This window comes from Dasypus novemcinctus, chromosome 13 (genome assembly GCF_030445035.2).
Source record: "Dasypus novemcinctus isolate mDasNov1 chromosome 13, mDasNov1.1.hap2, whole genome shotgun sequence".
Classification (NCBI taxonomy): domain Eukaryota; kingdom Metazoa; phylum Chordata; class Mammalia; order Cingulata; family Dasypodidae; genus Dasypus; species Dasypus novemcinctus.
This window is the reverse complement of record NC_080685.1, coordinates 95,570,380-95,595,071: the sequence shown is the minus strand read 5'-3', so window position 1 is coordinate 95,595,071 and position 24,692 is coordinate 95,570,380. Positions and strand designations below refer to the sequence as shown.

The following is a 24,692-nucleotide window of genomic DNA, read 5'->3' as shown; positions in this document are numbered from 1 at the left end:
TTTGGAATAAAGGAATCGGCTTCTTTGAGAACACTAACCAGGGCTCAGCTTGGTTCAAGAGAAAAATTAAAAGTCAGACATAATAACCCTGAACACTTTAGTGGGAGGATTTTCCTGGAATCCAAAGTCTGTTCCGTTACCTGGGTTGGAAAGTGACATTCATTTGTGTATTTCTTTTTATTGCCAGCCTGGTGCAGCTTCCCACCATCTCAATGATTCTAGGATTCTAGAATCTTCCATGAATTGTGAGTGTTCACAAATATGCTGCCCTGTTGGGACAGAGCAGTGCTCTGATACGTATATGCATTTATTTATTTCTGTTGCCAGCTTGCCGCAGCTTCCCACCATCTCAATGATTCTAGGATTTGGAGTTGTTTGGGGAGCCTGACTAAGCCTTCAGTGTGGCAGGTAGGAGGACAGAGGGAGGGGATGTTCAGAGGGCAATAAACCAGTGTGCATTGCGGCTTAGATTTGTCAGGCTCATCTGTTGCTCCAGTACCCTGAGACACTGCGATGGAGCCAGAAACCAACTAGGGCTGAGGAAGGCAGCAGGGGTAGACCCGATGGGCCCCAGAATGTCTGAAGTCCTTTGAGAGAGCACAGATTTGGATTGTTTAGCTTAATGTCCCCTCCCCTCTTCCCAACCCCACTGGTGTTCAGTCAAGCCTCAGAGATTCTTTGCTATCACTGACTCCAGTAACACTCAGCGCTCCACTGCACTGGGCCTTGGGGAAAGTTGCCACACCCTCTGTTCTGCCTCGAAGAGTGGGCTTTGGATCACATGGCTTTATTGTCACATATTTGGCATTGTAGAGGTTAAAATACCTCTGAGTGGTAAACGAGACCCCTCCCCACCAAGGAAGAGCTGGCTGGGAGTAGGAGAGGGGAATTCCCTGATTCTCCGTGGCTGTGAATCAGGGCCCCTGTGCTGAAATATACACCCCACTGCCCGAAACTCAGACTCACAGGTGAGTCAGCAATGCCCCACCTGAGCAGGGAAGAAGGCAAAATGAAGGGAACACCTCCAGTCCAAGCCATAGTGGGGGTGTCTGAGTCCCAAAGGAGCTCTTTTGAGAAGGCAGAAGAATTGCCTCTCCAGAGGCCTTGGAGGGGACTCACAAGATGTTCTCCTTCCCCACAGCAAGCAGATGAGGTTTTCGTCAAGCAGAGAAGACTTCAGGGAGGCCTAGTGCCAGGTCTTATCACTTGAGGAGCCAGGAAGTTCCTTCTGATCTCTACCTTAATTCCTCCTGCTTTATTCCCTTTGATTGATTCTTCAATAGAGTGACAGGAGAAAAAGGACTTTGTTTTGTGCATTGTAGTATCTGCAGCGCCTAGGTCTTGGGGTGATTTTCTTTTTTAAGAAATATTAAACCATCAGTGTAGTACCAATTGGAAAAGACTGTGGCTGGGGTACTGAGCAGGGTTCTGGGCCAGGAGCTAACTGTCTAGTTTCTGGATAGATGGTGGGAAGGCAGGGTGTCCTGGGAAGGGTTGGGGGAACTGGAGCAGTAGCTGCACACTATCTGATATAGAATACTTACGTTATCTGTAGGCAGGGCAGCAATTCTAAGCCGCTCAAACTCAACCCTGCTAGAACAGCATCAGGTGCACAGTGGGCCCTCAGTGACGAGTGGCTGAATGAAAGCTTGCAGCCTCAACTCATGCTGGTGAAAAAGAACCTCCTTAGTACTTCCTGGCCCTCTTTCAGTGCCACTCAAACTAAGCGTTTTGGCTCACCAGGAGGTTCCGTGATCTGGCATGCCTATTGCTTAGAATTTGCCATCAAAACTGATTTGTCAGGGAGCTGATGTCACTCAAGTGGTTGGGTACCTGCTTCCCATGTATGAAGTTCTGAATCCATTCCCTGGTACCTCCTAAAACAACAACAAAATAATCACCCCAAACCCCTGATTTGTGTTCTGTCTTTACCCTTCACCCATGCTTTCTGCTCCTGGTGGGGATAATTCTAAGAGGAAAAACTCCTGGGCTTGGGTTCTAGTGCTGACTTGGGGGTAATTTGCTGTGTGACCCTGAGCAAATCACTTACTCTCTCTGGGTCTTAGTTTTCTCAATTGTACAAAGGGGAATTTGGACTAGAGCTTGCAAACCCAGATGTCTGAAGCATTAGGCAATTAAAGTACCTGAGTGAAATTAGTAGAGTGGAGGCTGTGGTGACTGCAGTGTGCAGGCTCTCTCGAAAAGGGTGGCTATTGCCAGGCAGGACGGCTGGCCCAGGGTGCGCAGAGCATTTGACTCCTTAACAGAGGTTGAGAATCTGGAGGTTTTTGTGAAGTCTCTTAGTATTTAAAATACTGTGAGGGTCACACAAGGATCTCTACGACAGTTTTCAACCTTGAGCTAGAGTATCTAGAAGAACCCTCCCAGCTTGAATTTCCTGGTTCTAAAATATCTATGTCTCCTAAAGAAGAGCTGGAATAAAGAAACTTGGCAATGGAAATTTCAGCTGGTGTGTAAGTGGGTGCCTGTATGGGGGCCCACCCTTGTGTGGCTTCCTCCCATCCCTCACCCACAGCTGCAGCTGACTGCTTGGTCCTGGGAGCCCAGCCCTGCGCCAGATGGAAGATGCTGCTTGTTCAGCGAGCTCATCAGCAGTAAAGAGCAGGCTGAGCTGAGGAGGTAGGCTTAACCTCGGCATGAAGGGAAGAGTGGACACAGGCAGTGGTTGAGACAGAGGCTGGCTGAGTCAGGCCTCGGCGCCTTGCTCCCTTCCCAGGCCAGCGCTGGCTATGACCCAAAGCTGGGCTGGATGAGTGAAGGAGTCAAGTCCATCCCTACCAATCTGGGCCTCGCCAACCCACTCCTCCAACTGTCTCTCACTCGTTACCTTACACACCCAAACCTATGTGCCTTGCTCCTGCCTCAGCTCATTTGTACTAGCTCTTTGCTTAGGATGGAGGATTTGTCTCATTTACTTGTACCCAACTCGCTGTAAGCATGCTCTATAGGGACAGGGGTGTTCACTGCAGTGGGGTGGGGAAAGGAACTCTCATCAAGCCGCTGTTAGGGGAAGTACTGGCTTTGAGTTTCAGGTAATAGCAAGGGATACCATCTTGCTCTGTAAGGTACTGTCTCTATCATACTTTTTTATCCTTACATCAGTAATAATTGCAAGTTTTTATATGGGGCTTGATTTGTGCTAACTCCTGAGCATTTTTATATGTATTAATTTAGTTAATATCCACAACAACCTTGTGAGGTAGGTTCTGTTATTAGCCTCATGTACAGATAGGGAAGCTCAGGCCCAGAGGGCTTAAGAACTCCCCCAAGTCTGTAGTGACTGATGGGGTTGGTGTTTAAACCCCAGTAGTTGGCTCGAGAGACCATGTTTTCAGTCATTACATCATAGGGCTTAGAAAAGGCAGGGATTCGGAAGTGGACTTGGCCCAGTGGGTAGGGCCTCCGCCTACCACATGGGAGGGCTATGGTTCAAACCCAGGGCCTCCTTGACTGGTGTGGAGCTGGCCCATGCGCAGTGCTGATGCGCGCAAGGAGTGCTGTGCCACACAGGGGTGCCCCCCCCCTCCCGCCACCGTGTAGATGAGCGCCATGCACAAGGAGTGCGCCCCATAAGGAGAGCCGCCCAGCGCGAAACAAAGTGCAGCCTGCCCAGGAATGGTGCCGCCCACATGGAGAGCGGACACAGCAAGATGATGCAACAAATCAAGAAACACAGATTCCCGTGCTGCTGACAACAACAGAAGCGGACACAGAAGAACACGCAGCAAATGGACACAGAGAAGAGACAACTGGGGGGGGTGGGGAGGGGAGAGAAATAAAAAACAAAAACAACAAATCTTAAAAAAAAAAAAGGCAGGAATTATTATTCTCATTGAGTCGATGAGACAAACTCAGAAGACATCTACCAGGGTCACCAGGTAAGAGGCAGCATAGGGGCAGAATTCCTGTCCTGGAAGCCACATGCCTTCCCCCAAAACCCGACCAAGTGTCCTGAGACCCTGCCCCATATCCCACTCCATTCACATACTTAGGCCCACTGGGTAGTAGGGCCAACGACTCTCCAAACCCTTATTTGGGCTTAACTGGCTTCATACCACAGGGTAATTATGGAGCGCGGAGGGGGAGGTATCCTTTCGGCTTGGATCGGACCTCCCAGTCGCTTCCAGTTCCCACGACCACCAGCCCGGAGGCGACAGGGCTAGGCCGGAGTCGGGCTTTTATTGGCCGGGGAGAGAAGAGGGGGTAGTGAGCTGGGGAAGGGGCCGGCGGGGCCGCGCGGCCCGGGAGCGCGGGGGTCTCCAGCCGCGAGCGCGCCAGGCCCGGCCGCCAGGGGGCGGGGCCGCCCGGGGGGCGGGGCGGGGGGCGGGGCGGGCGGCGGGGGGGGGCGCGGCGTCGCGGGGCGGAGGCGCTGACGTGGGCCGGGCGCACCTGGGCCGGGCAGGTAGGGGCTGGAGCGGGACCGGGAGCGCAGCCCGCGGCCCCGGCCGGCGCAGAGCGGAGCGCCGCGGCGACGGGCGATCTCAGCGGGGGTCTAGGTTCGGCGGGACGTCGGCTTCGGGTAACCGGACTGGGGAAAGGTAGGGACGCCAACTTTTGGAGAGTGATTTGTGGGAGCCGGGGTCCAGTCTCCGGGTGGGGAAGGGTGCGCTCCGGTGCTTGTGGGGCAGCTTGTTTGGGGACACCTGTTTGGGCTTGCTCGGGGACCCTCGGTGGGGCTGGGTACCTCTCGCCCTCGTCCAGGTAGCATTGGGGCTGTCCCAGCCCAGGGGCCTGGGAACCTCCCACCCTCTTCTGTCTACTCCCTTTCCTACCCCCTCCGGGAAGGGGCGCGCTGCTCTGCCCCCCACCCTCACCCTTACCCCCGGGTCGCGCTGAGGCGCTCCGCCCGCGCGCGCTCCCTCTTCCTTCCGTCTCTCACACCAGTTTGCGGGGCGACTGGCCCCCGCGTCCCAGAGACGGGCTTTCCCAGGCCCTCGGCCTTTGGTCCTACTGGGTGTTCGGGGAAATTCGGGGTAGGGGCGGCGCGGAGCTTCCGTCGGCTTGTTTTTCCTCGGTGTTTGTTTAGCACAGCCAGGCCCCTTGCCCTGGGTCTGGGAAACACCCATGTATGCCCAAGTAGCCGGGCTAGTGCCGGGGAGGGTGGCGCCGGGTGTGGTTCCTCCGGGGGTGAGGCCCTCTTTTGCCTGAAGGGGCTGGAGGGCGGGTGTGGAAAAATGGGGAAAGCCTCCCCTGTCTGACTAGAAAGGAGGCCTGCGGTGCCGCTCTTTAAGGAGAAACCTGCTTTGGGGTAAAGGGTCACTCCTCCCCAAGCCTCTTCTTTAGGTGAGTGTCAAGAATGGAAGACCAGGAAGGAAGTGGGAGAAGACGCTGGATTGAGTAGGGGTTGGTGAAGGCTGCTGCTGACCCAGGAGAGTTGGCTAGGGTTAGATGCTGGTATAATATATGACAGCAGCACCTAATACCCTGCAGCTCCCTCTCACCACTCCCCAGCAGGGAGGGAGAGTATGGGAACTATGGCTAGAGGCCCGGAATTTAGAGGCCTTTATCTAAGAAGGGCTAAATGGAGAGAAGGCCAGGGAATTAGAGGGATGGCATTTCAGTTCCCTTCAGGAGGAAAGGGAACAAACGGAATCACGGCTAAGGCCTATCTGCAAGAAATGGCCAGTGTGTTTTACTCTGAGCAAATTCTTGACTTGGGGGTGGCAGTGTCCCTGGAAACTAGTCTGGGTAGGGGCTGCGGAGATGGTAGTGGGGGTGTTTAGAGAAGACCTGCTCCCTGGAATGGGGGTGGGGAAGAGGACAGTTGGTGGTGCCCCGGGAAGGGTGACAGTATCCCTGCTCTGTGCTTAGTATGAGGGGAGCAGATGGGTAGTGCCTTTGTCTTTTGGCTGGGTGAATATCTATTGGAGACACAGGCCTTGAATTTCACTGTGATGGCAGCAAGAGATACTGCATTCAGCTAAACTAAGGTTGTTTTGTGGGCACTGGGATTTGATGGCAAGAGTGTTTTGAAAATGAACTCCGATTTAGATGTGTTTGAGGGTGGGTGTTGAGCAGTCTCCTCCCTAAACACTTCCTTGATCCTCTGTGCTGTTGGCGTCTTTGTTGATGTCGTCTCTAGTGTGAAGACCAGTAAGAGAAGACAGGGTGCAGTGGCAGGGTTTGGTGCAGGTCATTCTGGTAGAAGGCATGCTGACTCCCCAGCCCAGATAAAGCACTTAACTTTTCTGTGCCTCAGTTAACACAGCCATAAAATCAGGACAATAATGCCACTTCCAGGATTGTGAGGATGAAATCAGACACATTAAGCAAAAGTGTATTTTTCCTGTAAAGCCTAGGAAGATAGAAAGGATTGTTGTTTTCATGGTCTTCATCAGCTCAGAACCATTATCTTTTTTATTTTCTAATGGCCAAGAAATGTCTTATCTTCCTGTGGTTAAAAAACATACTACTTGTAGGTTTAAGAAAAATACATAAATTGAAACATGATCATTGTAGGAAAATGTGAATCCTATATTAAAGTATAGAGGAGAGTATAAAAATCATCCATAATCTTTCATCAGGTCGCCATTGTGAGCATCTTGTTGCACTGGTGTATTTCTTTCCCTTTTTTATTCCGTGCATATTTGTACATGCAACAGGTGTATGTTATGTTATAAATGGAGGTACTGCTATGCAGTCAATGTTGTATGCTATTTGTTTCCCCCTTAACGTTATCTTGTAACATTTCCCCAAATCCAATAAAAATTCTTCAGAAATACCATTGCTAATAGCTGCATAATGTTATAGCCTGTGGATGTCCCATAATTAACCATTCTCCTCTTATTGGTCATGCTGATTGCTTCCATTCTTCCCCCTTTCTGCCTGTTTTCAGAGTTTTAGTTACCAGTGGTAAATCTTGGCTGACTTAGAAGAAGGTGGGGAGAGTTGGCAATGTGGGTTGGCAAAGAAGGTGGGGCCCGGAGGAGGGCAGACTGAGGCGCCTTCCCATGGGGCTGGGAGGGGCATTGCTCATGTGTAGTGCCATCTTGGAAGAACACTGAGAACCCAGGGTTATAGATCTTAATCACTGATCTCTATGGGTAGCTGCTTTTCCCTCCCCATCATTATGTGTAGTTCCTTGTCTTGGCTTGGCTGCCTTAATTTTTTTTTTTTTTTTGATAGGCTGTGTACCAACTGGGATAAGTAAGCCTTTTTCTTCAGGGTCCATAACCAGTGAAGAGGTAGATTTCATGTGTCTGATAGACCCAGAAACAAAAAATTATGACAGAGGAATTCTCAAAAGCCCCTTACCGGGTTGACAAGTTCACTGCTCACTTCCTTATTCTCTGTCCTTCCCTTACCTCTCCCCCTTCCCCCAAGTGCATCTCCAGGAGGGCTAGGACTAGGGAGGAGAAAGTAGAACTTAACCTAGACAGAATACGCATTCCCTCCTTATTAGGTTAAATGCCCTCCATGGTGTGATGGTTTGACATGTGACCCTACAATACAACCTAAATCAAAGCCAGGAATGTTGGGGGAGAGGAGACTGGACACTGCTTATTACCCTCACCTGCCTCCTGTGAGCTGTACTCCCAGTGGGAAAGTTTCATTTGCAGGACCTGGTAATTTGGTCCAAAAGCTCAGGTGAAAGCAGGCCCTGCCTTGCTTGTAAAGTGCCAGAGGCTGAGCTGGATTTGGGTTTTTCCCTTTTGTTGGGAATCTGGCTGGGGCAGTAAGTAGTAGTAAGGGCTGCCCCCTTTAAACTCCCCCAAGTGGGAGCCATCCAGCTGACTCTGCTGGTTTGGTTTCTGAACCATGGTCCAGGTGGGGATCTTTGTGTGTGAAGGTGGCTTATCTATCTTCCTCTCCTACACAGGCCATTGTGGGCCTTGAGCAGTTCCATAGGAAGGAGCTTCTGATGAAGACACTGGAGCTTAGTGTTTAGTGACTTACACAGTGTGTGGTGCACAGTAGATGGAGAACAAATATTTACCATGGAGATAAGTGTTATTTTTCCAGGCATCCCTTTTTCACTTGAAATAAAAACAAAACAAAATAAATAAAAAACACCAAAAAATCCAAACACAACGTCCCAGACAAACAATTCTCCAGTGACTGGGGTTTCCTTTAGGCACCCCATCTGAGCAGGCCTTTGTTTCCTGCCGACACTGTCGGCAGCCTTACACTATCTGCTATGCCCATGTGTTTTTATAAGAATCAATTGCAGACTTTACCCAGGCAGGCTTCTGCAACCAATCAGTTCACTCCAACCTCTGTGGGGAGATAAACAGACCCAGATGAGGAGGCTGTCCTAGCTGTGCAGGGGTTGTCCTCTGACAGTTTTTAGGACAGTCTCTAGGGTTAGGAACTCTGGTATTTATCTTCGGGCTTCTGAGCTTTATTAGACTCAGTTACAGGGAGTGGTCTCAGAGCCTTTGTTTCTCCAATGTTCCCAAACTTTCTCCCAAACCCTAGATTGTCCTGTGGATAACCAGTTGAGACACCTTTTTCCAGGAACAGAATCTTTGGGCAGCCAGGAGAAAAGGAATCCGGTTGGAGGTCCAACTCTTCGGCTCCTGGAGGACACACTGCCTGCTTACCCATGTAAGTGAGGACTTCAGAATCCAGTACCCACCCCTCACCTACTTCTCACCATGAGGTGTGTCATTTCTTACTAAAATATTCCCATCTGCCCTTAGTTGTCTTGTTTAAAAAGAGGTGCTTCAGCTTCATGTCCATATATTTGCTGACTCTATAACTTTTTTCTTCCCTCTCCTGAAATGAAATTGAAAAGAGCAATTTCCCTTCTCTTCCAAAGCCACTGGTACTTCAGGAAGGACTATGTTCCAGCAGGGATGACATCACCTTTTTTATTTTTCTGCTTCAGGATTTAAATAGAAGAAATGTGATCTACTTGCATGATAAGTCTGATTTGGCTAGAGCATGAAGTATAAATGGCCTTGGAATAAGAATCAAAAGAACCTTTTAACCTCTTTTCTTTTCTTTCCCACCTGGCACAGTTTATTCCCATATTTAGTTTCTTTGCTGTAATCTAATGAAATAGTAGCTCTATCATACGGGAACAGTGGCTGGGAAAAGTTCCCAGTGGCTGGCCTAATTCTTTTGCTCTCCCTACTTGTTTCTCCCCTTCCCCCCACCTTCCAGACCATGGCCCTCCACCCCCGCAGAGTCCGGCTGAAGCCCTGGCTTGTGGCCCAGGTGGATAGTGGCCTCTACCCTGGGCTCATCTGGCTACACAGGGACTCCAAGCGTTTCCAAATTCCCTGGAAACATGCAACCCGGCATAGCCCCCAACAAGAGGAGGAAAATACCATCTTCAAGGTAAAGGGTTTTTCTACCAAGATTTTTTTCCCAGTTCTTTCAGCTCTTTTGTTGTTGTTGGTGGTCTATTTTGGCACAGGAATGCACTAGATCCCACTTACGAGACAGAAAGTTTATGACTGGGGTACCTAACCTTAATGGCATAGTAATTCCTCTTGTTGGAGTACGTCCATATGGTTGAAGCACTTCTTTCCTTCCCATTGGTCCAAAGTACTCAGCTCACGTCCCAGAAGAGCCAAGGTGGGGTTGACCAAACTCCTGTGAGTGATTTAGTGGTTGTTCCAATACCTGCCAACGGTCAGCGATCTATGTCTCCTTTCCATTCACTCAGGGCTCTTTGGATGAAGAGAGGTGCTTGGTCCCAGGGATGGCTAGCCAGACTGGGACTGAACTATGTGTTAGCAGGTTCTACCATAGCTAGGATGGGTGTGGAGGGTCCTCAGGAAGCTCTTCTTTCTTTCTTTTTTATTAATCAATTTTATTAAACTATATTCACAAACCATACAGACCATCCAAAGTATACAATCAATGGCTTTCAGTGCAATTACAGAGAGGAAGTTTTTCTTTTGTTAGTAAAATATTTTGCCCTGATCTGTGGCCTCTGCTGAAAAGTTAAAGGCAATTTAATTACAATTTTTTATTCTACAAATGTTTTCCTAAGTAAAAAAGGTAGCTTTGATGTGATCATCATTTTATTTAGTCATGTACGATTTTACAGAATTTGTGAAATTGAAGCATGACTTAGGAAGAAGTAGGTAGCAAGCTGGTTAGTTGGTAGGAAGAGGTTTCATGTGGCTCAATCTCTGGGAGGTCATGCCTCTGCTCCAGACCAACTGCTCTCTGTTGGTCAGTCTATCATCTCATGAGTAGTTTTCTACTCATGAAGCGGTTCTTCACTCCCAAGCTACAAAGAAGTGAATTTGTCTTTTTCTTGCTTGAATTGGATGCTGGAAGCCAAAAGCAAAATCCAGTTCCTGCCAGGACATCTCAAGATTGATCCCCCAGGTTCTTGGTGAGGCTGGATTGGAGAAAAGGCAGAGAGGATAGGCTCAAGGCTCAGAGAAGAGCCATCCTAGAGATGTTTCCTACTCAGATCAGTTATCTCATAGAAAAGAGAGGCAGAGAGAAAACTGACCTGAGGGTACTTAGAAAGAAAGTAAATGAACTTTCTTAATTTAGATATTAAGTGAGAATGTAAAAGTGATAAGGAGCACATCTGTAAACTAGTACCAATTATTGGATTTGGCATTGAGGAAAAGGGATGGGCCTGGCCAATGTACTTAGGACCCCTTCCCTGGCCCAGCTGGCCTCCCATCATGGCCTTGCCTGAAGCTGGGTTTGCTGTTAAAGTGGCTGGCCATGGGGAAAGAGGCTGGTTCCTAATAGCCCCACTCGTTAGAGTGAGCTGCGTGCTTAGAGCTTGAGAAAAGGATGGCTGTGGGGAGGCTACTTTGTAATATTTATATCTGTATATTTGTTTGAAGAATGGAAGAGGAGATCCTGTGGAAGCCAGGAGAAGAACATGGGTGCTTTCACAGATCCCAAGCTCTGATGGGCCTTTGGTGGGATATGCAGGCAGGGCACTAGCATTAAATGGGCCCCTGCTATGTGCCCTACATCTATTAGCTGGTTTAATTTTCATGACAACCTGGGTATTACCTTCAGGTTATAGATGTACAAGTTGATTGTCAGAGGGGTTAAGGAACTTGCCAGTCATGCTGCTAGTAAGTGATAGAGCCAGGATTTGAACATAGGTCTGTTTCCCATTATCATACTGTTCCTTCTGCCCAGACTCAAATAGGACTACCATCATGTGTGGTCTTGAGTGAGTCACTTACCCTCTCTGGGCTTCAGCTTCCCCTTCAATAAAATGGGAATGAAACTAGTCTTGCCTGCCTTACAGGATTATTATGAGAATCAGTGAAATGATGTATGAGATTTGTAAAGTACCACAAAAATGCAAGGTTTATTTTCATCGTAGGGAGAGAGATAGGTACATACACAGTGACTAGGATCTCTTAGAAGCAAAATTCAGAATGATTTGCACAGAGTAATGTTTATAAATCACAATGGTTGCTACATAGGACATCACAAACCCTTCTTTGTTGATGCTGAAGGTTGAACCATAAAGGGAATTGCTTTCTGCTATATCAGCCTTAGGTCTTCAGTGACATTGGAGTGAGCCCAGGAGAATGGCTGTGTGGTGAGAAAGGAACTGGGGCTGTAGTTTGGGTGAGTCTGGCTGCTCTCTACAGAGGGACAGGGCTTTAGGGAGTAACAGAAATGTGCAGACCTGTGACAAAGTCTACACAGCCTGTATCGGCCAGGTTGGGCCAGAGGGTCAGAGAAGGGAAGATGTGGGGGGACAGCAGCCAGCTACCACCAGTGTATTAGTCGGAATTCTCTAGGGAAACAGAACCAGATATATATATATATTATATATATATATAAAATGTAAATATGAGATTTAGTATAGGAATTTTCCCATGTGATTGTGGGGATGAGCAAGTCCAAATTCTGTAGGGCAGGCCATAAGCTGGGAGCTCTGATGAAGGTTTTCGATGAATTCCCCAGAAGAAGGTGGCTGGCTGGAGTAGAAATGGAAATTCCCACTTCTGATGGCTGAAATCATCAATTCTCCTTCAACTGATTGGATGAAACTTCTTTCAATATTTAAAGCAAATTCTTCAGTTGATTGTAGGTGTAATCAGCCATAGATGCAATCAACTTATTGATGATTTAAATCTATGAAACAGCCTCACAGTAACAATTAGGCCAGTGCTTTTTTTTTTTTTTAAGATTTATTTTATTTATTTCTCTCCGCTTCCCCCACCCCCTGCCCCAGTTGTCTGTTCTCTGTGTCCATTCGCTGCGTGTTCTTCTTTGTCTGCTTCAGTTGTCAGCAGCACGGGAATCTGTGTCTCTTTGTTGTTGCATCATCTCGCTGCGTCAGCTCTCCGTGTGTGCGGCACCATTCCTGGGTAGGCTGCACTTTCTTTTGCACTGGGTGGCTCTCCTTACGGGGCGCACTCCTTATGCGTGGGACTCCTCTACACGGGGGGCACCCCTGCATGGCAGGGCTCTCCTTGTGCGCATTAGCACTGCGTGTGGGCCAGCTGCACACGGGTCAAGGAGGCCTGGGGTTTGAACCGTGGACCTCCCATGTGGTAGACGGATGCCCTATCCACTGGGCCAAGTCTGCTTCCCAGGCCAGTGCTTTCTTGACCAAACAATTGGATACCGTAATTTAGTAAAGTTGACACATGAATTTAACCATCACAACCAGGTAACTGGAGATGTGCCTCCTGTGACTAGGGACCAGTGATGTTGAAGTCCCTCATGGGGGTCAGATGGAAGGGAGCAGCATCCAGGCCCCCTGGTTCCTGGTAAGCCTCCTAGAGCAGGACATCTTCGTACTTCCTCTTCATTCCATGCCACAAAACAAATGGAGTAGCCTGAGAAGAGGGTTAGAGGAAATCAATCTGAACTGAAGGAGGGGGATTTAGCTTTTGAAAGAAACTGCCTCATGATTGTGAAGAGGCTTTGCAGTGAGTGACTGAGGGGGACCTGAGAGCTCTAAGAATGACAGAAAGCAAAATCAGTTTCTTCTAGAGGAGGAAGTCTGGTAGGAGCAGAGGCAGGGAGTCAGGCTTGGACAACTACCTTGTCTCCCTCTTCTGGGGAAAGCATTGTGAGTTCCCATATTTGAAAACCTGTGAGGAAAAGATGAATTGGTTTTAGGCCATGCTGTTAGCCACTGGTGTGGTTTCCAACAAAGTGAGGGTTTGAAGAAATAGGGAAAGGTAAGGGGTGTGTGTTTATCAGGATTTGAGGCCCTCAGGCGTAGAGCAAAGTGAACTCTTGAGGGTGCTTCTTACCCTCCTAGGGCTGTTATTCCTAAAGTATTGGGTTTATACAACCCTTTATTTCTGCATCAGTTTGAAGCTAACAAGAACAAATGCTTCAGATCATCTGCCAGTCCCATTTGTCTTATTTCTTATTGTTTAAGTAACTCAAGTAAATGCACATAAGCTCTCCCAACCAAAAAAACAAAAACAAAACTGAAATCATGCTATCCAGAGCTATCATTATCATTCTGGCATAGTTCTTACAGACTTGTCTTTATTTTCCAACCCTTCATTACCTCACCGTAATCTGACAGGGGCTGGTACCAACACTGGTGACACAGTTACTTCTTTGAAAAGACTGTTTGCTTATGGCTTAATTTCCCTCAGGCCCTGCCTTGCCTGGTCCTAAGGGCAGGGCTTCCGTATAATGGGGCTGCTGTGGTGTGCTAGTCAGGCAGCTGCGTGTGTGTGTGTGTAGGAGAGGGTGCGCACACACTTTACGGCGGATCTGGGCAATGGCAGGCACTCACTGTGGTTTCCCATTCCTCAGGCCTGGGCTGTGGAGACGGGGAAGTACCAGGAAGGGGTGGATGACCCTGACCCAGCTAAATGGAAGGCCCAGCTCCGCTGTGCTCTCAACAAGAGCAGGGAATTCAACCTGATGTATGATGGCACGAAGGAGGTGCCCATGAACCCTGTGAAGATATATCAAGTGTGTGACATCCCCCAGCCCCAGGGCTCGATCATTAACCCAGGTGAGGCCTCAGCTGCTGGGGAAAAGGTGGGCAGTTTGCCAGGTCCTGGGATAGCGTCTTAAAGAGATAGTCGCCCTTAAAACAGCCTGATGTATGAAGTTTAGACTGCTAAAGCAGGAAAATGTTTCTCCGTGAAGGACCCAGAGAACAGAAGACCTAAACTCAGCAAAATAATCTTACTTATTTAGGGGGATTGTTATTAGTCTGATTGCTTAAAGCATTAGAAAGTAGAGAAAGTATTCTTTTGTAAAAAAAATAGCCTCTCTCTCAGAATGCCACTGAGTTAAGAGGCCACATGGTTTGGAAGAAGGAGAAATTAAGACCTGGATGTTTGAGTTCTAAACCTGGCTTTTATCACTTTGCTACTTGAGTGTCATTGCATCAACTCACGTGATCCCTTGACTCATTTTCTTCAACTGTAAATTGTGGACTTCCATCTTTCCTACCTAATTCAAAGGCAATTGTAAAAATTAATTGTTATGATTGATAAAAGTGATTAAGTTCTTTATAAATGTTGGATGTGTGATCATTTAATTTGAGGGATACTATTGCTAAGACTATCACCTGATCCTCCTATTTACCCAGTGCTTAGCAAGTCCAGACTAAAAGCCAGACAATTTAGAATTGTACTGTAGTGAATCCAGTGAGGCTCTGAAATGAGGGCCTATTCTTCACATTAAGCAGAGAAGGATGAGAAATTGGTGTCCTTGAGTCCATAAACAAGATTTTAACATGTAGGAAGAGGGTTAGAGTAGGAATTAAGAGATTTCTAGGAAAAGGGTATAGCATCTGGAGCTCCTGGATAGGGAAGGGGAGGAAAGCTTATATTAGGCTCTGTAGGATGAGTTGGAACCAGGGGTTACACACAGCCTCAGTTCCCACTCTTATTAGCACATTGAGGTAGATGCTGAAACTGAGGGGCAGCTGCTTTGCTAGAAGTCTTTCTTGTGGGATGGGTTAGCTGCAGGGATAAAAATGCAACCTGACATGGTCACCTGCCTGCTTATCATCTGTGTCTTGAGTAGGATCCACAGGGTCTGCTCCCTGGGATGAGAAGGATAATGATGTGGATGAAGACGATGAGGAAGATGAGCTTGATCAGTCACAGCACCACGTTCCCATCCAGGATACCTTCCCCTTCCTGAACATTAATGGTGAGTGTATGAGGTGGTACAGGGAACTTTAACCTTAGAACTGCTGACTCTTGGCCACCACTGTACTGGGAGCAATGACTGGGCCCTGTGGCCAGGCTGCTGATCTTTGGCAAGTGGGAGTCACATGTAAGAGAGTGCCACTGGCTCAACTATCCCAGTGGGGTAGGTTTTAGCCATAGAGAAAATATTCTGAATCTTATGAGGTAAATAAAGAAATAGAAATTTAAATTCATCTCAAGTCCATGCACAAATATAAAAGCTGTTATAAATTTGGCCTACTTCCTTCAGGCCAAGTGCAGATATCATTTTCTTGAATAGAAGACAGACCTTTCTGATATTTCCCTTGGTATAAATTCTGTATCACTTGGAAGGCCACTATGTGGCAGGGCAGGTACCGAATCTCCCATTGTACATTCTGAGACTTCTGGAACACAAATGGACTTGCTCTTCTGCAACATCTTCACCTCAACTGTCCAGTGAAATGCTTTTAGTCAAATGAGCAGTTTTTCACTACCTTTCTAGTATCACCTGGCAGCTATGTATCAAATAAGATACTTACGTCCTCTAGCAAACCTATATCAAGATGATTTCTTTAGGACTTTAGAGTACCCCACTCTACAAGATGCCTTAGGCTCTGAGAATGAGGAAGTAACTAATTTGTACAATTTACTTGCCCTTTTTCATTCACTTTGCCATTTATATCTTTGCAACCAAGTGGTGAGTAAAGAAAAGTTATATAGAGGTCTTTCAGATTAAAATTGCCACATGAGGGAAGAGAATTTGGCTCAACTATTAGAGCATCCACCTACCACATGGGAGGTCCAGGGTTCAAACCCAGGGCCTCCTGACCTATGTGGTGAGCTGGCCCACACGCAGTGCTGATGCGCGCAAGGAGTGCTGTGCCACGCAGGGGTGTCCCCCATGTACGGGAGCCCCATGCACAGGGAGTGCGCCCCCTAAGGAGAGCCGCCCAGCGCAAAAAAGTACAGCCTGCACAGGGTGGCGCCGCGCACATGGAGAGCTGACGCAGCAAGATGATGCAACAAAAAGAGACACAGATTCCTGGTGCTGCTGACAAGAATGCAAGCGGACACAGAAGAACATGCAGTGAATAGACACAGCAGACAGTGGGGGAAGGGGGATAAAAATTAATAAAGAGATCTTTAAAAAAAACAAAAGGAATTTATTTTTTTTTTAAAATGCCACATGTTACATTCTCACTTAGTAAAAATTTAAGTGTCAGGGCATATGGAAATCTTCCCAAATCCCTGGTTGACTTATTCTGTTATTCTCATTCCTTAAAAGGATGCAATTTATTTCCAGGATCCCAATTTCCTTTATATATTCATAGTTTATTAAAACTATTCTTGTGCATACTTGTTAGGGCTGCCTTGAGTGTCTTTTAGAAAGATGTGGCACATATATTAAAAACAAAAAAGTAAAATGGGTACATAGACTTAACTATACATGAACACAAAAGGCCAGAGAAATATTAACCTTTGTGATTTCAGAGCTGTTGAGATAGGGAAAAGAGAATTGTTGAAGAATAGATACTTAAGAGCTAAGCCTAGGAGGAGAAATCAGCAGACTTTGGAGGGAGCAAAGTTTAACAATATCAGGGAAATATGGATTTTTCACCTTTTTAAGAAGCTTTAATTGGATAATTTTGAATGAATAATTCTTTCACATGGTTCAAAATTCATAATGGTTCCAAAAGGTAATCAGTTGAAAGGTTTCCCTTCCATTCTGTCCTCCAACCTCCCGCTTCCTTCCCTGAAGAGACCAATCTTTCTAGCTTCTTGAGTTTCCTTCCAGGGATATTTTATTCATGTAAAAGTATTTGTTTTTAATAGAGTTTTTATAATAAGCTAATCAGCTAATTCAGTTGAGTTCATTTTATGGGAGATGACAACCTTCTATTTGATTGGTGGGGCCAAATTTTGCAACCAGGAATCTTTCACACATGCCCATTCTAACTTAACCCCAGAGAAAACTAACTCACTTGCTATCTGCTTATCTTCAGCAAATACACATTTTCACAACTCTGTGTTTATGGGAGATCTAATATGAATAGGAAGAAAAGCAGGAGCAGGGGAACTTTATTTCTTATTGTATTAGTTGAGGGAACCATTGTTGGGCTGGGAGATCACCCCTGGGTCATGACCTAGTGTTTGACCTGAGCTGATTTTTTAGCTCTTAGAGCATCAGGTCAGGTGTTCTACATGTGTGGTACTCCTGCCTTTTCACCCACATCCTTCTGTTCTAGGCTCTCCCATAGCGCCAGCCAGCGTGGGCAACTGCAGTGTGGGCAACTGCAGTCCTGAGGCAGTGTGGCCCAAAACTGAACCTTTAGAGATGGAAGTACCCCAGGCACCTATACAGCCCTTCTACAGCTCTCCAGAGCTGTGGATCAGCTCTCTCCCAAGTAAGTGAATTCTGGTCTTTGTTGCTAGATCTTCAGTTCCAATTATGGTCCCTTTCCTGTCCTGCCTCTGCCTCTATTTCTCTGCCAAATATAGGATAATTGCCTTGTCTCACAGGTGCCCTCTGTACCTGACTCCTAGCTGACTGACACATCACCAGGGAAAAAGTAAAGGAGTATCAGTCCATGCCTACTTGCCCATGGAAATGCTCTGGTTGGTTACAGCTCTAGGTTACTCACCCCCTAGGTGCGTGGGAAGCCTGGGTTTATCAGTCTGGATAGGGGATTTGGGGACAAAGTCAGTAATGGCCATTGATTTGACCAAGGAGGCTCTGTATTTGAGAAGCCTTAGCACCCAGAGGGGAGGAAAAATCTCTTTATGTATTCAAGAATCAATTCCATTGCCTCAGTTTCCTTTTCACACTCTATATGGTGAGGGTGTTAATACCAGAAACTGAAATTTTGTCCAAGAGCTAAGTAGCTTTGATAAGACTGGTAAGGTTTAATAAAAATTTGAGTGAAGATTTACTTTGCTGTGATCTGTGTCCTTTTAAGCATATTGTTAGATCCATAGTGTGTGCTCATGTATGCATTTTCAGAAAGATGGTTTGGTATTCCTTCTTGTTCCTCTGCTTTCTTTAAACAATGAGCCAAAAATAAGACACAAACCAGATACCTTAGGTTTGATCTCCTTTCAATGCCCATTGATGTACACACTCAGTATGAATGAAGACCAGGACTCAGTACTTTGTTTGGTAAAATGCTAGCCCTTACGGAGTGGTGACTGAACAGAAATGGTGTGAATGGACCTTGAACTGTTTGGTTTAAGGAAGCCTTTTGAGTGACTAGTTCAGGAATATTTTGATGTCTGCATTTATTGTGGGAAGGACAGCTTTGGCAGTCACCTTCCTGAAAGCTGCCCGAAGGGCGGCTTGATCTTGATGGATTGGCATGAGTGTTTTTCTTTTTCTTTTAAGGAAGTACTGGAGATTGAACTCAGGACCTTGTACATGGGAAGCAGGCATTCAGACCACTGAGCTACACCCAGTCCCCTGCATGAGTCTTAGCTAGACAGAGCAGTGGACCAAGATTTTAATTGTCCTCTCTTACCTTGCAGTGACTGACCTTGACATCAAGTTTCAGTACCGTGGGAAAGAGTATGGGCAGACCATGACTGTGAGCAACCCCCAGGGCTGTCGACTCTTCTACGGGGACCTGGGTCCCATGCCTGACCAGGAAGAGCTCTTTGGTCCTGTCAGCCTGGAGCAGGTTAAATTCCCAGGTCCAGAGCATATCACTAATGAGAAGCAGAAGCTGTTCACCACCAAACTGCTGGATGTCATGGACAGAGGACTGATCCTGGAGGTCAGCGGTCATGCCATTTATGCCATCAGGCTGTGCCAGTGCAAGGTGTACTGGTCTGGGCCATGTGCCCCATCGCCTGTTGCCCCCAACCTGATTGAGAGACAAAAGAAAGTCAAACTATTTTGCCTGGAAACATTCCTTAGTGGTGAGTCTTTTTTTAGTAAATCAGTGGTGGGAAGTGCTGCCTGGGAGTATATTTCCCCCTCTCCCTCACTCCTTTCTTGCTTGGCTCTTCAAAGATTGTAGTAAAAAAAATGTAGGTCTTCTGGAGAAGGCAAGGAAGAAGAGAGCCTTGGTTCTGAAAAAGAAAAGTGACCTAGACAGTGAAGAAGGGGACTTCTCCAAAGCTATGTACAATTTTCACGTTGGCAGAAGAGAGGCAGCCTTGTCATTACCCACTAAATGTTACCAGTTTATCCTTCTTTGGAAGATGACCCCATTCATCATATTAAGCAAAGCATCCACTCTTTTCTTTTGGGAAATAGCTGAGTTGTAAATTCAATCAGACAATCTTAGGGAGAGCACTTAAATGTGAATCTTACAATGTGTTTGAACCTCAAGTGGGTCTAGATCAATGTCCAATAGAATTCTCTGAAATGACAGAAATGTTCCATATCCTTGCTGTCCAATATGGTACCACTAGCCATGAGTGGCCCTGAGCACTTAAATGTGACTAGGGAGCTATTTCATTTTAATTAACTTCAATTTAATAGCCACATATGCTAGTGACTATTGTCTCAAACAGCACAAAAGATCGTATTTACTGAGTAGATATAGAGTGACCCAGTACACCAAATTTGCTTTCCACCTTCTGCAGATCTCATTGCCCATCAGAAAGGACAGATAGAGAAGCAGCCACCATTTGAAATCTACTTATGCTTTGGGGAAGAATGGCCAGATGGGAAACCTCCGGAAAGGAAGCTCATCTTGGTTCAGGTGAGAAGATCAGAATGTGTCAACAACTCTTCTCCTTTTTTGCCAATGATTTAGCCCCCAAGTTTGGGGAGATAGCGCTGAAATTTTTCCATGCTCTTGGTTTGAGCCTTGAGCAAGGATTGAACAGCCTGCGTGTTTTAAACCTATCAGACGGTGGTAGCAGATTCAGGCTTTGAATGGTAGAACCAAGCTGGAGAATGTAGGGTGCTCAAAGTGGGTGGCTTTATCTTTCATCCTCTTGCTAACATTAGAATCTTGCTGAGACCTAACAAAATTTGACTCTTTTCACCTTTTCTTAGAAAAGACTTTTGAGTTGCTTCAAGGATTGTAAGCTTATTTTAGGAAGTGACAGCAAGTTCATTTGGGCTTGCCCCTGTAGTTGTGCCAGGAGGCAGACAATAGATTAAATTTTTTAAAAAGTCAAGTCTTGCTGATTAAGATGCCATTTATTTAGGCATGTGCTATACGGCTACATCTAGGTTCTTTACCAATGTTTGGACCAGCTTCTAGAATCTTGACATAAAAATGGTCTCTAGTAAGATGAAGACATTTCTTATATCTTTACATTAAAGCAGGATGCTTTCCCAGGACCTTATTGGTTCTTCCTTCAGTCTTAAGTCGCTTTCACTATTTAAAAATAACTTTTCCTCAGTGTATTCCTGTGTCCTCTGTATCCTGGGCAGGTCATTCCAGTGGTGGCTCGGATGATATACGAAATGTTTTCTGGTGATTTCACACGATCCTTTGACAGTGGCAGTGTTCGCCTGCAGATCTCGACTCCAGACATCAAAGATAATATCGTTGCTCAGCTGAAGCAGCTGTACCGCATCCTCCAAACCCAGGAAAGCTGGCAGCCCATGCAGCCCACTCCCAGCATGCAACTGCCTCCTGCCCTGCCGGCTCAATAATCATGAATGCCATCTTCTTCCTTTTCTTTTTAGAAATATTGTACATATGCCTGTTTTTTATTATGTAGTTTTAACCAGCTTTTAAATCTTTTTTCTAACAGTATTAGTAGTCTGTGACCTTCTTCAACTCTGCCTAGCTTTTAAAAATTCATTTAATTTATGGAAAAATCACACCTTAGATTTGCCTTTTCTTAAACTTTTTTTGTGCAATGTAGTATAAGGAGAACTGGCTTGGGAGGTGGACATCAAGGTTCTAGCTACAGCTTTGCTTCCAATGGTATGACCTTGAACAAAACATTTAACCTTTGGACTTCAGATTGTTCACTTGTAAAGTCAAGGGGTTGGAATGAAGCCTGAAATTGCATCTAGCTTTAAAACTCTGTTTCGATGACTTCATTCTGCATATACAAGGAAAAACTGCCTGGAACAGAACCCTTCTGCATTGTTCTTGTACCACATTTTTTCCCCCCTTGCTTTCATTAAAGTTCTCTCAATCACTGATTTGTGCAGAATCAAGCTCTGTTTGACCTGTTCTGCTAGTATATAAGCTGGCTCCTGATGGGGGCAGTGAGAGGGAGGGCAGCAGGCTAGTTGCTTAGGAACCAGGCTTGATATCTAAACAGAAATGGGTGCCAAAGTCTGAAAGTCACCCTGCCTGTGGAGTAAAAGCTCATAAATTGAGCTTCTAAAGGGAAGCTGTTGACATAGATAGCCTGGGGAGTCTGTGGAAGAATGAGTAGTTGGGTGTTTTTCCTTGTCACCAAATACTACTGTGTGTGTGTGGCAGATGAGAGCATCTGATTCTGGTGGCCTTCAGAGGAAAGAGCTCCCTTTTTCTTTCTTGTTTTCTTCCCTGAGGAAGATCAGGGAGTGAGCTGGGCATTTGGCATAAGCTCCTCTGGCTACAAAAGGAACAGTTCTTCCTTGTTTGGGGACTTTCAAAGAATTATTCTCATTGGATTTTTTGTAGTTGGGAAACCTGGGTGTTGAAGGTGTTAAGTCCAAGGTGAAGAAGGGCTGGACCGTGCTCTTCTGGAAAAGGCTCACTTAGCACAACCCTGATTGTCTCCCTTCCTAGTGGAGATAGTGCATTGTGAATAATTAAGGAGTTGGTGTAGAACGTTGCAGCTATATCTGCCACAAACTGTTTTAGCCTCAGTCCCTGATCATTTTGGCACTTTTCTTTTTTGAAGAAGAAATTATACATTATTTAAACTCCGAGACCTAAATGGAAAACAAGATGCCAGTCTCTGGTTACAAGCTGCATTCCTCTTTGAATACTGATGCCTGTTTGTGTCACACCATAGTAAGGAAGTCTGTGTCTAGTCTGTTACCTTTAAGCAAGCTAACTCCTACTTCTCAACTGAGTGGAAAAGTTGGGTTTGCTTTATTTAAAAAACTAAATGCCCAACTTAATCAAGGGTGGCAGTGTAGCTAATTTATTTAGAATGCTTAAGTCTTGGTTTTAGAGTCTCTAAGTGACCTAGTTGGGGTCTGCTATTACTAAAGAATGATGAGGAGAAATCTGGGTAATGGTCAGGTATCCAGCTTTGAGCAAAAGGCTTCTAGAGACTAGAAGGTATGCAAAGCCTAGGAACTTCACATTTTTGGGCATTTTGTTGAGTGGCTGATATGAGGGATTTAGTCTTGAGGAACAGAATCTGGGTAACTCAAAGTTAAAAACCCATTATATGTAAATTGGGAGCGCAAGTGTCCGATCTGGGCTGGTCCCTTCCACATAAAATTAAGTCTTCTGTTATATATTTTCATAGCACCCTATACTTTCCCTTTTAGAATAATAATTTCCCATGTCATAATTCTTGACTTATAATACTGCATGACTAAAAATTTGCAGAAGGTAGGGATTGTTTGTCTTGGACCTTGCTGCTAGCCCAGTGTCTGGTACACAGTATGTTCTCAAGTATTTGTTGCTGTAATAAATAAGTCTTTCATTTTAGGGATTTATTGCTAACCACCATGGGAAAAATAATAAATATTGGGAAGAATAAGAATGCCAAAATCAGAAGACTACTTCTAGTTCTGCTTCTGACTTTCCCTGGGCTAAGCTGGGAGCTCCTACAAGCTGGCCCCCCTTCCAGGATGGCTCCATCTTCACACTTAACCTCTTTTCAAGTCGGTGTTTTGCAGGAGTGAAACCTAGAGCCTAGGTACTGGCATATCCTTAAGTCTGCGTTGTCCAGCATACATTTGGACCACTTCCTCAGCAACTCTTTGCCTTGCGTTCAGTCAAAGCCCTAGAAAAGAGTTCTTAACCCTTCAATGAAGTAACTCACTTTTTCTTCTTAAAGCCTCGGCTTCTCTGCTTGTCATTTCTTTTTACGTGACGTCAGCAACTGGGGTCCTAGAATTTAAGCACCTCATGGATGGGTCTCCCTGCAACACCTCCAATGTGTAGAAGCACACTTGGCACACATTTGTTCAGAGTGAATTCTCATACTCTCCAAACCCTGCGTAAAGATTACAAACTTCAGCCAGGACAGCACTTGCCCCTTTCCCACCCACATCTCTTTTTGGAACTCAGCCTCTCAAATTTAGAATTCAGGCAGGTCAAAGTGAAAATTGGAAAAAAAAACAAAAACAACTTCGCAGCACCCCCCACAAGTGGGGATCCTTATGCCCTACAACCTTATGGGTAAAAAGCATATTCTGCAGAACACGCCGTTTGTCTTGAGAAATGCTTCATTTGAAAGGCAAAGCGCCTTCTTCCAGATAAAAATCAGAGGGTGTTTATTAAGGGTTGTGTGTTCTGCTTCTGGCTTCCCGGCCAAGTGGGACACCACACTTAGGCAGCGACTTGCACCCAGATTTGCCAGTTTCCGCCGCACTCGGCCCACTCCTACCCCTCCCGGCTCCTACGCAGATGGGTAGGGCTGGGATCTGTGTGGCCGGAAGGGGCGGGGCCGCAGTGGCACGTACTTCCGGCGCGCGAATAGGCGGCTTATCCAAGGCCTGTAAAGAGAGGTGCGCAAGCGGACTGCAGGACGTCACGGAGGGAGGAGAAAGGAGAGGGCTGAGTCCCAACGCTGGGCATGCGCAACAAACCGTCTTCGCTTCCTGGAGCAGTGCGGGTTGGAGGGGTCGTTCCTACGTCGGCGGGACTTCCAGGGTTGCGGGGCGGCCCTGGGGCGTGGTCGTCTTCCCTGCCACCGACAGGAAACCGGAAGGAGTTCTTAGCCCTTGAACCTCCAGCAGAAGTTGAAGAAGAGTTTATGTAAGAGAGACCTCTGTGTTATTTAACATAATCACGATGACACGCTAATGAAAAGGTGTGGGGATGGGAGCGAGCCCTTCTTCTGAGGTTCTTTGGCTAGAAGGGGAAGGTGGGATCAGTAGAAGTTAAAATACAACTCTAAAATCTAAATATCCATAGAAGGCAGGATGTCATTTTATGGGGGAGAAAACTGAGTCCCACAAAGGGAAAGGGTCTTTACCAGAGCCTCTTGGCACAACCCAATTCACCTTGGAGTCGACAAAGAAGGTCAATTAAAACGATCTGCAGTCTGATCTGTTAGAGGTGGACGGATGTCTCATGAAAGGGGCTAGTAACTAGAAAGTAGTAACCAATAAGTTGTGGCCAGGAAGACCTTTTTGCCCTAGAAGGGTCTTTAAAGACTTCTTGCAAGTCTAGCATTTCATTTATTTACTTTAATATCTCAAGGTAGATGGGTGTTAGACCATATTCTAGTGTATATTACTTTAATGACTGCTATTCTTACTACTCTTCTTGGCAGGAAGGGCAAACTGGCGTGGAAAGTTTGGAATTTAGAGCCCAAGGCAATTCTGAATGAAATGCGGTGAGTTTTGCCAAAGACTGCCCCTTCCTCTTTTCTTCTCCACTTCCCTCTTTGTCCCCTTACTTCTTACAGTTTGAGTAAGAGAACATAATTTGCAACAGGTAAAATTTATAATAGAAGCCAGAGAGAATATAAAGCTGGCCATAAGGGCAGATTTACACAAGAATTTGGGACTAAGGAAGA

General features: G+C 46.2%; 2 protein-coding genes across 10 annotated transcripts in view; both read left to right on the top strand.

Moving 5' to 3' along the window:
• The first annotated feature begins 4,411 nt into the window (after positions 1 to 4,411).
• IRF6 (interferon regulatory factor 6) lies at positions 4,412 to 21,195 on the top strand. Of its 4 annotated transcripts, none has more exons than XM_058275148.1 (9): positions 4,412 to 4,559; positions 8,479 to 8,568; positions 9,130 to 9,306; positions 13,705 to 13,909; positions 14,935 to 15,063; positions 17,330 to 17,488; positions 18,603 to 18,995; positions 19,668 to 19,786; positions 20,470 to 21,195. In XM_058275148.1, exons 3-9 carry the CDS (start codon positions 9,133 to 9,135, stop codon positions 20,692 to 20,694), a joined length of 1,404 nt encoding a protein of 467 aa, XP_058131131.1. In that variant the 5' UTR covers positions 4,412 to 4,559; positions 8,479 to 8,568; positions 9,130 to 9,132; the 3' UTR covers positions 20,695 to 21,195. The 4 variants fall into 4 exon arrangements, with proteins under 4 accessions (XP_058131131.1, XP_058131130.1, XP_058131132.1 ...); XM_058275147.1 differs by having other exon boundaries at positions 8,440 to 8,568; XM_058275149.1 differs by lacking the exon at positions 17,330 to 17,488 and having other exon boundaries at positions 8,440 to 8,568.
• Positions 21,196 to 21,330: 135 nt separating this feature from the next.
• The window catches only part of C13H1orf74 (chromosome 13 C1orf74 homolog), a 39,260-nt gene continuing 35,898 nt past the window's right edge, over positions 21,331 to 24,692 (top strand). Inside the window, exons 1-2 of one of the 6 annotated variants that reach the window (XM_058275151.2) lie at positions 21,331 to 23,926; positions 24,447 to 24,509. In XM_058275151.2, the coding sequence (XP_058131134.1) occupies positions 23,745 to 23,926; positions 24,447 to 24,509 (245 nt within the window). In that variant the 5' untranslated portion in view covers positions 21,331 to 23,744. The remainder of the gene's footprint in view (positions 23,927 to 24,446; positions 24,510 to 24,692) is intronic. The other 5 variants (XR_009180228.2, XM_058275152.2, XM_071207708.1 and 2 more) reach the window with 5 other exon arrangements.